Here is a 12,812-nt window from a genome sequence, read left to right as displayed (position 1 = left end):
GACTACAAGAGTGTAATAAACTGTATAAGAAAAGCATGAATTTGGAGGAGTGGGGTACCTGCAGGCTTTACAGATACAGAAAGTCTGTCCCAAAATCAGAACATGGAAAGTCCTGAAAGTCATATCAAGAAAACAGAAACAAGAGAAAAATAAAATTCTAATGCAGGTTCCTGCACTATCCACAATTACTAGCTGAAAAGGCCTATGTTAAAGTGTTACTAAAGTAAATAAAAAAAATAACACACCTGTTATACTCATCTGCTCTGTGCAGTGGTATTGCAAGGAGCACCCCTGATCCTTCTCTTGGGGGAACACAGTGTCTGCGCACTGCCGAGCCACGCTCCTCAGACGTACACAGCGGGATTTAAAGTGATTGTAAAGTTGCTTTTTAACCACTTCAATACCGGCCACTATCACCCCCTTCCTGCCCAGGCCAATTTTCAGCTTTCAGCGCTGTTGCATTTTGAATGACAACTGCGCGGCCATGCAACACTGTACCTAAACCAAATTTAGGTCATTTTTTTTCCACAAATATAGCTTTCATTTGGTGCTATTTGATCAATGTAAGGGTTTTTCTTTTTTGCTAAACAAATAAAAAAGCACCGAAAAGTTTGAAAAAAAAAAAGTTTGCATCTGCACTGATGAGACCGCACTGACAGGCACTGATGGGCACTGATATTAAGTATTGATGGACACTCATAGGTGGCACTGATGGGCACTCATAGGCGGCATTGATGGGCACTGGTGGGCAGCACTGATAGATGGCAATGGTGGGCAGCACTGAGATGGCACTGATGGGCACTAAAAGGGAGCATTGATGGGCACTGGTGAGCAGCACTGATGGATGGCAATGATGGGCACTGGTGGGCAGCACTGATAGATGGCACTGATGGGCACTCATAGGCACTAATGGTGATATAATATAATGGTGGGCAGCACTGAGAAATGGCAATGATGAGCAGCACTGATAAGGGTGACACTGACAGGCTCTCTGAGCACTGATGGGATTGCCTGGAGGCCATGGGTGGGCACTCCCTGGTGGCTCTAGTGGCATCCCCCCCCCAAGGGTCTGCACTGGTAATCAATGCTCTGATTACCAGCACAGATCCCCCCCGTCAGGCGGAACTGAAGAAAGCCGATCAACAGCAATTCCTATTTACTATGTGACCAGCTGTGATTGGACACAGCTGATCACATGGTAAAGAGCCTATGTCATAGGCTCTTAACTGGTATTGGCGATGCAGAGTGTCAGAGGCCTATTCTGCTGGATGTCATATGACGCCCAGTCAGGATAGAGCAACCACTTTGGGGCCGTCATTTTGCTATACGACGGGCGGGAAGTGGTTAAAGAAGTAAAAAAAAAAAAAAAAAAAAAATTTATACTTCCCTCCTCTGTGCAGTTGGTTTTGCACAGATCAGCACGGATCCTCCTCTTAGCGGGTCCCTCTTCGGCTCTTCTGGCCCCTCCCTCCTGTTGAGTGCCCCCACAGAAAGCAGCTTGCTGTGGGGGCATCCGAGCCGAGTCACAGCTCCCTGTATCCATTCAGACACAGAGTCACAGCCTGGTCCCGCCCCCTCTCTCCCCTGATTTACTGACTGACAGCAGTGGGAGGCAATCACGCTGCGCTGCTGTCTCAGCCAATGAGGAGGGGCATCCAGGGCAGCGGGGACACTCCTGCAACATCTCTGGATAGAGATAGGCTGAGGTAAATATTAAGGGGGCTGAGGGGGGGGCTGCTGCACACAGATTTTTTTTAGCTGGTCAGCTGCTGGTTTTTCAGCATGCTCGGAGGGCTTCTGTTGGACCAGCTGCCATACACACCCAGCTGAACGTCAGACGACTTTTATTGAACTGGTCAATGTCGCTTGACATTCAGCCTGTATGTACTAGGCTTTATCCCCGCCCCCGCCTTCCTCCCCACTGCATTTGATTGACAGCAGCCTGTGGGAAGAGGGAGAGAGGGGAATAGATGCAGCACTGCACAGCTCTAGATCCATTTTCCCCTCTCTTCCCCAGGGGCAGAAAAATAGAAAACGTTTTTTACCTTAACCACTTAAAGCGGAGTTCCACCCTGGGAATACATTTTTTAATAAAAATACCCCCGGGACAGTCAGGATTAGTACATTCCACAATGGCTAGCCTCTGATCTGTCCCGGGTTGCACTTACCTTTTAGGAGAAATACTTACCTGGAAAATGTATTGTCCAGCGCTGCCATCTCAGGTGTGGGCAGCTTGAAGCCAGCGCGATCCTCTTCTGTGTCCTCTTCCGTCCTCATCGGTCCCACGATGCACTGCACCGGCCCCGCCGTCACTTCCGGTAAAGCAGCGTCATCCCTGCACAGCTTCTGGGCATGCCCAGAAGCTGTTTAGAAGGGAATGACGCGCGCGCCCCGGAACTGACGTCGGGGCCGGTGCAGGCGCATTGATTCCTGGGAGCGATGACGTTCAGCTCCCAGGAATCATTGCAAAGCCAGGAAGTGACGAATCGCCGTGGCCGCCGAGGGGAGGAAGAAGGAAGTAAGGTAAGTATATTTTCTCTACAAGGTAAGTAAAAAAAATTGCGATTATCCATTTGTTTTTCAGGTGACCCAGAGCGAGAAGATGGAGGTAAGTATAAATTTAGGGTGGAACTCCACTTTAACCTCTGGAAGATTTACCCCCCTTCATGACCAGGCCATTTTTTGCAATATGGCACTGTGTTACTTTAACTGACAATTGCCCAGTCGTGCGACGCTGTACCCAAATAAAATTGATGTCCTTTTTTTCACACAAACAGAGCTTTCTTTTGATGGCATTTGATCACCTCTGAGGTTTTTATTTTTTGCGCTATAAACCAAAAAAAAAAAAAAAAAACCCGACAATTTAAGAAACAAAAAAAAAAACAAACACACACTATTTACTTTCTGCTATAAAACACATCAAATACAAAAATCTTAAAAATCAAATTTCTTTATAAAATTTAGGCCAATATGTATTCTGCTACATATTTTTGGTAAAAAGAATTCTAATAAGCGTATCTTGATTGGTTTGTGCCAAAACTACCAATACCTGATCACATGATCATGGTATCACTGTGTTTGATTGGCCAGCAAACTGTCCTTTCCAAGGAGTTCAAATAGATTACATTGATTTCCCACAGTCTGGTCCCGATGCACATGTTTTAGTTTGTATAGACATTTTTCAGGATGGCCTAAGGCCTGGCCAGTCTCTAGGGGTACAGTACAAACCACAGGAAAAAGGCCTTTGCCCCAGGTAATGTGCAGGTATAGAATCCCAGAAACTATGGAAAGTGACAGGGGTACTCACTTTAAAGGAAGGGTTCTACAAGAGATCCTATCCGCACTAAATATTGAGAAAGCCTTTTACACTCCATATCACTCACAGAGTAGCGGAAAGGTACAAAAGGTTGTATGGTAAAAAAAAAAAAAAAAAAACACAAGTTGAGTAAAATAATAGCAGAAACAGGTAGATTGTTTTACGTTTTTTTCCTTTGTCAGGAACACTCCCAAGAGAGGTGTGGATACCTGAAGCAGGTCTCTATTTACCACAGAAATTGCAAGCCACACACTCAGATCTCACTAGATGTGTTGCAGCGCTTTAAAAGCAATTGACAAAAATGCATAAATAATGTGTTCTCATTCCTACCAGATCCAAATGAGGATACTAAGTCATAAAGTAAGGCTACTAAGAGTGCAATTGGTTACACCAACATCCCTCAAGGTAGAAGGGATACATGGATTCACGCCAGTCATTGAAAAAAGGTGGTACAATGATTTTCTTTAAATTTTTGATATGTATGGAAATGTTGGGTATAATGAAGGGGCAGGACAATAAAAGAGACAGACAACCTAAGGCCCAATGTACTGTTAAGTTTAAATACCAGGTAGCCAGGAAGTCAGGGTACTCAGGGTGCTAGATATGTCCACAATTACACCCAGAGTCCCAGACTATACCTGTGCTAGTAAACCCACTTGCATTAGAGGATCTAAATCAGACAGAGTTTTCAAAATCCTATAGAAACATTACCAGTGCACAAAAGGACATGTTAATTCCCCCAAAAGTCGCAGGTTTCAAGAATCCTACAGTGTGTATAGAGTTCTGTGGAAATAAAACTGATGTGGGGGAGGGTGGACTGTTCACAAGCACTGATAAACATATCCTGCCTACAGCTGACTGTGAACAGCCCATGACATGAAACATGCATGCATTACAGAAATGAAACTGTTAAACATAAAATATGAGCCATATTGAATGACAATATGGACATTTCTCACCTAGTGGAAGCCCTCAGGTTTCTGTTGTTCAGACAGAAACTGGGGTATTATGCAGAAAAGTTATTAATACCCATTTTCACCCCAGGGTGGTCACATTCAGGGTTGGGAATCTATTGTGTCTGTGGCAATCTCAGTGTGTCACAGGAACAGGTACTACAAGGTACTTTATTTCCAATAGTGTCCGCCCATCTTAATGAACACAGTCTTTTGGAGGTTTTGCTTTATCTCCTAAAATAATGAAAGTGGTGTATTTATATTGATGTTTATGATAATTATGATCTCTAGTTATCTGTTGAATTAAAATAATTATGTGTTTAATTGATGAGGTTACCAAGGCCAAGGAGACAACCTATTTCAACTCTATACGGAAATAAGAAGGGATTGATGATGCTGAGTATGCTGTAATGAGAAATCTGTCACCTCAAACCCCCATGTATGAAGTAATCTCCGCCTCAGAACCTTACCAAGACTCGGACACCCCCCACTGAGGTTTGCCCTCTGGGCCAGTGTTCCAAGCGTAAGGGGCTGCTCCCTTGGATGAATCTGATAAAGCGGAATAGGTAGTTAGTTAGCCTGATCAATAAATTCTCAAGAGGGGGGAGATGTCGTGGCATACCTATCTCGCATTTTCTGGATACCTTATTGGCCTTTACAGGATGCCTTGACTGGCATTTAGAATGGTTATCTTAAACAAAATGTCTTTCGAGTTAATCTCATTTTACTTTGATTTCTTTACATGTGTCACTGAGCTTGCAAAGGCTAAGAATATATCAGATGAACGAAACAGTGGAAATTCCCTATCTCTCAGAATATCAACTCTGTCTGGACAGCTGACCACAAAGCCAATATCATCTTCTAAAAGCCCCTTTGGAACTTTTATTGTGTGTCACCAAGAAATTTCCCTTTATGACAGAGAATCACGATCTAGATTGACATAATGCTTACTATAATTAGTTGTTAACTTTGATTGGACAAAAGATGTTAATAACAACCCATTTCTGTACGTCAGATTGTAATGACAAACCCATTTCTGAGTATATTTAAACTCCAGCAATATTGTAATAAATCAGGTCACTATGATTCAGCCATCTTGAGTCTTGTCTGATCTCATTATATATATATATATATATATATATATATAGCTATATATTGTCTGATTTGGTATCACTGACTAACAGGTAACAGGTATTTTGTACCTGAGGAAAAATTCCACAACAACCCCATAGAGAATCTGTGGGGGATTGTCAAGAGGAAGATGAGAGGCACCAGACCCAACAATGCAGAGGAGCTGAAGGCCACTATCAAAGCAACCTGGGCTTCCATAACACCTCAGCAGTGCCACAGGCTGATCGCCTCCATGCCACACCGCATTGATGTAGAAATTCATGCAAAAGGAGCCCCGACCAATTATTGAGTGCATCCTATACTGTACATGGACAGACTTTTCACTAAGCCAACACTTCTGTATTAAATTTTTTTTTTTTTTTTAAAAATCGGTCTTTTATAATATTCTAATTTTCTGAGATACAGAATTTTGGGGTGTCACTCGCTGGAAGCCATAATCAAAATTAAAAGAAAGAAATGCTTGAAATATATCACTCTGTGTGTAACTCATCTATATAAAATATAGGAGTTTCACTCTTCGAATTGAATTACTGAAATAAATATATATATATATATATATATATATATATATATATATATATATATATATATATATATATATATATATATATATATAAAAATATAAAAAGGAACACTTTTTTTAACCACCTCCTTTCCCAGCCTATTCCAACATTTTTTTTTTAGCAGAGACCCTATAGAATACAATGGTATGTGTTGCAATTTTTTATGTCACATGGTATATGCGCAGCGGTTTTTCAAACGCAATTTTTTGGGAAAAAAAATATATTCATGAATAAAAAAAAGAAAAAAAAAAAAACGCAAGACAGGAAAGTTAGACCAATTTTTTTGTATATTGTAAAAGATGTTATGTCGAGTAAATAGATACCCAACATGTCACACTTTAAAATTGCGTCTGCCCGTAGAATGGCGGCAAACTACAGTGCTTAAAATTCTCCATTTGCGACACTTTAAACGTCTTTACCAGTTTAGAGTGGCACAGGAGGTCTGGTGCTAGAATTATTGCTCTCGCTCGGACGTTCGCCACATAACTTCACGTGTGGTGCGATCACTGTTTACATATGCGTGCGGGAGTAACGTATGCATTGGCATTTGCGTGTAAGTGCGATGGTGTTTTTAAATTTTTTTTTTATTTTTACATTTTTTTGTACAAACTTTAATTCTATCACAAGGAATGAACAACATCCCTTGTGATTGCATGGGCCGTGACCGGTCCTCTTTATGGAGAGATTTTGGGATCTATTAGATCCCAAAATCTCTTCTCTGGCCCCCCATGCAGCCGATCGGACCGAGATTCCAGGAGACAGGCAGTTACTCTAGGAGAGATGGACAGGGCCATAGAAGGTCCTTAACCCATCAGCAGGACCGGTATCTGCTCCTTTGTGCATGGAGGAACAGGATGAACACTGCCAGAGCCCTACAAAATGACCTCCAGCAGCCACTGGTGTGAATGTCTCTGACCAGACAATCAGAAACAGACTTCATGAGGGTGGCCTGAGGGCCCGACGTCCTCTAGTGGGCCCTGTGCTCACTGCCCGGCACTACGGAGCTTGATTGGCATTTGAACACCAGAATTGGCAGATCTTCCACTGGCGCCCTGTGCTTTACACAGATGAGAGCAGGTTCACCCTGAGCACATGTGACAGATGTGAAAGGGTCTGGAGAAGCCGTGGAGAATGTTATGCTGCTTGTAACATCATTCAGCATGACCGGTTTGGTGGTGGGTCAGTGATGGTCTGGGGAGGAATATCCATGAAGGGACGCACAGACCTCTACAGGCTAGACCATGGCACCCCGACTGCCATTCGATATCGGGATGAAATCCTTGGACCCATTATCAGACCCTACACTGGTGCAGTGGGTCCTGGGTTCCTCCTGGTGCACCACAATGCCTGGCCTCATGTGGCGACAGTATGCAGCCAGTTCCTGGAGGATGAAGGAATGGATACCACTGAATGGCCCCCTTGCTCACCTGACCTAAATCCAATAGAACATCTCCGATACGTTATATTTTGGTCCATCCGACGCCGCCAGGTTGCACCTCAGTCTGTTCAGGAGCTCAGTGATGCCCTGGCCCAGATCTGGGAGGAAATACCCCAGGACACCATCCGTCATCTCATTAGGAGCATGTCCCGACATTGTCAGGCATGCATACAAGCACGTGGAGGAGATACACACTACTGAGGACAATTCTGAGTTGCTGCAATGTAATTGCATGCTGCATCATTTTTTCACTTTGATTTTCGGGGTGTCTTTGAATTCAGCCCTCTGTAGGTTGATCATTTTCATCAAACGATGTGGCATGCTTTCCTTCCTAACATATTATCCCGTCCCTACCAGTATAGATCCTAACACATTACCCAGTCCCTACCAGTATAGATCCTAACACATTACCCAGTCCATACCAGTATAGATCCTAACACATTACCCAGTCCATCCCAGTATAGATCCTAACACATCACCAAGTCCATACCAGTATAGATCCTAAAGGGCCATACACACTATAAGATTTTCTGAATGCTTTTTCCTTCAAATTTACCTTTTCTATGTAGTGCAAGGGCCGGCCAGATTGCATACAAATTGAAAGTGTTTAGGTTTGACCTCATATTATATGGTTTTGATAAATCTAAAGGAAAAAGTCTTCAGAAAATCTTATAGTGTGTATGGCCCATAACACATTACCCAGTCCATACCAATATGGATCCTAACACATTACCCAGTCCATACCAGTGTAGATCCTAACACATTACCCAGTCCTTACCAGTATAGATATCAAGCATGAGATTTGTCCCCGTTGAGATATAATGTCTTTTCAAAGTGTTCCTTCAATTTTTTATATATTATAAACAAGCAAAAAATTGGGGGAGCAAGCCCTGAACATGTATATCTAAAGCCAGTGCAGCTATGGACCAAGCAACATGTATATTAAAAAAGAAAAGCGCACACATGCAAAAGAAATGACTATCAAATATGGAGACAATCCATAAATAAAAATGGGGATTTGGTCCCACCATATGGCCATATCATGCTCAAGCCCACCACTGCGTCAAAGTACCCCATTATCAGTGGGTCCTACACTATCCATGAAAAAGGGGTGAATCCAGCCTCTCCAACCCTTGGAGACAAAAAAAAAATTTGCATGTGTGCGCTATTCTTTTTTAATATACATGTTGCTTGGTCCATAGCTGCACTGGCTTTAGATATACATGTTCAGGGTTTGCTCCCCCAATTTTTTGCTTGTTTATTATGTATTCGGTCTGACCAGACTTCTGGGGTTGAGCACCCCATCCCCCACACACACCTGTACTCTATCAGTGTCCACTATCAAGTAGATATAGGAGGAGTCCCCTGTAGTGCATTAGCACATCCATCCCAGCAAGGAGTGTTGTCTCCAAGGGTTGGAGAGGCTGGATTCACCCCTTTTCTATGGATAGTGTAGGACCCACTGATAATGGGGTACTTTGACGCAGTGGTGGGCTTGAGCACGATATGGCCATATGGTGGGACCAAACCCCCATTTTTATTTATGGATTGTCTCCATATTTGATAGTCATTTCTTTTGCATGTGTGCGCTATTCTTTTTTAATTTTATATATTATATATATATATATATATATATATATATATATATATATATATATATATATTTATTATAAACACACCAGATCCAGTGACACTTATACAGTGATCAGCGTTAAAAATATGGACTGTTGCTGTACTGACACCGGCTGGGAAGGGGTTAACATCAGGGGTGATCAAAGTGTTAAATGTGTGCCTAACCAGTGTTTGTTTACTATGTGTGCTGCTTTTACCAAGGGAAGAAATAGATTCTAGTCCCTGCTTTGTAGGAACACAGGAGCCATGCCTTCTACCCAGTCAGAACTGGGATCTGCCTTGTTTACCCGTTCTGTGTAGTTTACCAGCGATCAGTGGGTGCCGGAGGACATTGAGTGCCCGACACCCGCAGAGAGGTCCACCGGCAGCGTGCGCCACCTGCAGGCAGAAGTCAGGAATCACAAATATATATTTTATACACGTGATCTGACGCACAGCTGCCACCCTGTAGCATTAAAACGGTTATAGGGAGGTCGCTAAGTGGTTAAAGTGTCCAGAACTACTACTCCAATTACAAATTCTGACAGTACTATCAGGTAAAGAAGTTACACAGGAGGAATAAAAACAACATCTGTACAATAAATAGGAGTTTACTTTGTACGTACATATCCTATATGTACACAGTCTGCTCGCAGTATACCATACTTTTAGGGCAGTGATGGCGAATCTTGGCACCCCAGATGTTTTGGAATTACATTTCCCATGATGCTCATGCACTCTGCAATGTAGTTGAGCATGATAGGAAATATAGTTCCAAAACATCTGGGGTGCCAAGGTTCACCATCACTGTTTTAGGGTATACATCAATCTAAAGGGCTACAATTGTTTGCAAGCTGTTGAAAGCCATTTGGACACTTGCCTTGGGGTAAGCATAATTCTAAAATAGCCAGCACATAGGTACGTGTTCATGGCCAAAAATAAGTTATGAAGCCATTGTCTTAATCAGGTTTAAAGTCACCCACCTACACATGCGTCTACATTCTTTGTACAGGAAGTGGAAACAGGAACCACGTCAGGCCTTTTCTCTATACAATTTTTCACATGCTCTTTATTTACAGACGACGTCACTTCAAGTGTCTGAGATTTCGGAGAACTCTCATTAGGCCTCTCGCTGCAATTCTCTGGCCTCTTTCCAGATTTCCTAATTTGGCTCCTGGGAGGAGATACAGATGTGTCGAAATCATTCATATCGTCCCATTCCTCCAGGCTGAGAGTGGAGCTGAGGGATGTATTGCAGCCAGTTTTTTTAGGAAGAGAGTCCACTTTTCCGATGGCCTCGCTTTTCCCATTCGAACCTTGCTGGACAGGTCTTGTAAGAAGAAACGGTGGGGAAGGTTCTGGAGGCTTTATATGAATGGGTGTAAAGAATATATTAGGTTTACTGGTCTCATTTTTCCCATTAGAACCTTGCTGAACCGGTCTTGTAAGAAGTAGTGATGGGGAAGGCTCTGGAGGTTTTATATGAACGGGTGTAAAGAGTTTATTAGGTTTACTGGTGTCTTTTTTCCCATCTGAATTTTGCTGGACAGGTCCTGTAAGAAGTGGTGGGGAAGGTTCTGGAGGTTTTGCACAGGTGGGTGTGAAGAATGTATGGAGCTTATTTGTCTCTTTGGATTTTGAAGGAGCTGTTAAGTGCTTTACTGAGGGCTGTTCTTGGGCAACATTTACATTCTTATCCTTCAGTGGTACTTGCTGATTGCTGCTTACTACTGACCCATCCGAGATCTTCTTTTTAAAAGTAAATACACTGTAAAAGGAAAATGGGAAAATATAAATATTGATTAGAACAAGAAAAAAAAAAAAAGTTAAAAGTTGTACTTTACATTTGTATAAATTCCTCAACAGCCACAGAGAATATACATCAAATTTGTGCGCTCCAAATGCCTTTGCAAGTCCAGATAGTGCCAAAAAAAAAAAAAAGCAGCGACATCACTTTGCAACATAATGAGGTTAATTTAACAAAGCTTTAAAGCTTTCAGTTTTTGTTTTTTTTTAATCAAAGCTTAAACAAACTGAATTTGAAAGCCCATTTGCTACCATGCAGAGCTGCACAAGATTTAGCACTCTCCAGTTTTAGTAAATCTCCCCATTAGAGTCAGTTCACACTGGTCCGACATATGCTCCGAATCCAGAGCACAAGTCACATAACATGTCAAAATCAATGGTTCCCTATGAGAGCCACCTTAACCACTTGCCGACCAGTCACTGGGACTGTACTGCGGCAAAGTGGCTCGATTCCATCCAGCGACGTAAACCTACTTCGCTGGACTCTTCCCCCTGTAGGCGGCGCTCATGCGCCGCCGGAGGCGCGCTCCCGCTGTGTTCAGTAACAGCGGGAGTCGGGCCAGGGGAGGAGCAGCGGCGATCGCCGCTGCTCTTCCCTGATCGTCGGGGAATCGAGTTTGGAGATCCGCCCGCTTGTGTAAACAGAGCGGGCGGATCTCCTCAGTGACAAACAGTGACAGATTGCAGGGTTCAGTAGGGCTGGGCGATATGGCTGAAAACTGTATCACGATATCAGTGTTTCATATCGCTCGATATCGATATATATTGATATTTTTTATTACCCATTTAAAATAAGGACCCTAGGGTGAGAATGCAGGGCGGCGGGCATGGTGCAGGAGAATGCAGGGCGGCGGGCATGGTGCAGGAGAATGCAGGGCGGCGGGCTTGGTGCAGGAGAATGCAGGGCGGCGGGCATGGTGCAGGAGAATGCAGGGTGACTGGCATGGTACAAGAGGATCCGGGGTTGTGGGCATACTACGGGAGATGCAGTGCTGTGGGCATGGTACAGGTAGACCATGCCCGCATCACTGCATCCCTTGTAGTGTGCCCGCAGCCCTGCATAATGGCAGGTAGTGAAGCTGTTTCACTTACCTGTTCCAGAGGCGCCTTCGTTTTAAAAATTGCGCCGCCCGGCGCCGATACGTCATTGCGCACCCGCCGCCACCGCTCGTGTAATTTCGGCTATTCTCGGCCTCTCCCGAGCGGCGGCGGCGCGTGCGCAATGACGTGTTGGCGCCGGGCGGCGCCATTTTTAAAAGTTTAAACCCGTCGGAGCAGACTTTTCGATTTATCGTTCAAGTTTTCTTATTGCTATCGAGCACGGGACTATCGCGATACCTATCGGTATCGTTTTATCGCCCAGCCCTAGGGTTCAGCATAGCTCAACCTGTCCCTGTGTCACTCAGTCACCTCTCCCCACACACGTCAGTAAGCGCACCAGGCATACATTAACCCCTCCCTCTTCAATAAAATTAACCCCTTCCCTGCCAGTGTCATTTTTACAGTAACAGTGCAAAAAAAATAAAAAATCGCAGATCGCCGCCATTACTCGTTAAAAAAAAAAAAAACACCAAAAATGACAAAAATCTTTCCCTTAAACGCAATAACTGTTGCACAAACCAATCAAAATACGCTTATTGTGATTTTTTTTTACCAAACATAGGTAGCAGAAAACAAATTGGCCAAAAATGTAAAAAAAAATTAGATTTTTACATTTTTTGGGGGGGAATTTCATATAAAAAAAAAAAAATGTTAAAAATATTGTTATTTTTTCAAAATAAACGCTCTTTTTTTGTTTATAGCGCAAAAAGTAAAAATCGCACAGGTGATCAAATACCACCAAAAGAAAGCTCTGTTTGTGGGGAAAAAAAAGGACGTAAATTTTATGGGTACAGCGTCGCACGACCGCGCAATTGTCAGTTAAAGTTACATAGTGCCGAATCGCAAAAAGTGGCCTGGACATAAGACAGCAAAAGCCTCCGGTGGTAAAGTGG

The 12,812-nt window shown here is 43.2% G+C and overlaps 1 protein-coding gene across 1 annotated transcript in view; it reads right to left on the bottom strand.

Annotated features, from left to right (window-relative positions):
- BLM (BLM RecQ like helicase) overlaps window positions 1-12,812 on the bottom strand; it is a gene marked incomplete at its 5' end in the record, with an annotated part of 97,740 nt that overhangs the window by 82,441 nt on the left and 2,487 nt on the right. Inside the window, one exon of the mRNA XM_082253460.1 lies at window positions 9,996-10,780. Coding sequence (XP_082109586.1) covers window positions 9,996-10,780 — 785 coding nt within the window. The remainder of the gene's footprint in view (window positions 1-9,995; window positions 10,781-12,812) is intronic.

This window comes from Pelophylax lessonae (assembly GCF_965119305.1).
Source record: "Pelophylax lessonae genome assembly, chromosome: 4".
NCBI classification, from domain to species: Eukaryota; Metazoa; Chordata; class Amphibia; order Anura; family Ranidae; genus Pelophylax; species Pelophylax lessonae.
Note: the sequence above shows the minus strand (reverse complement) of the source record. Positions and strands in the feature narration are given on the sequence as shown.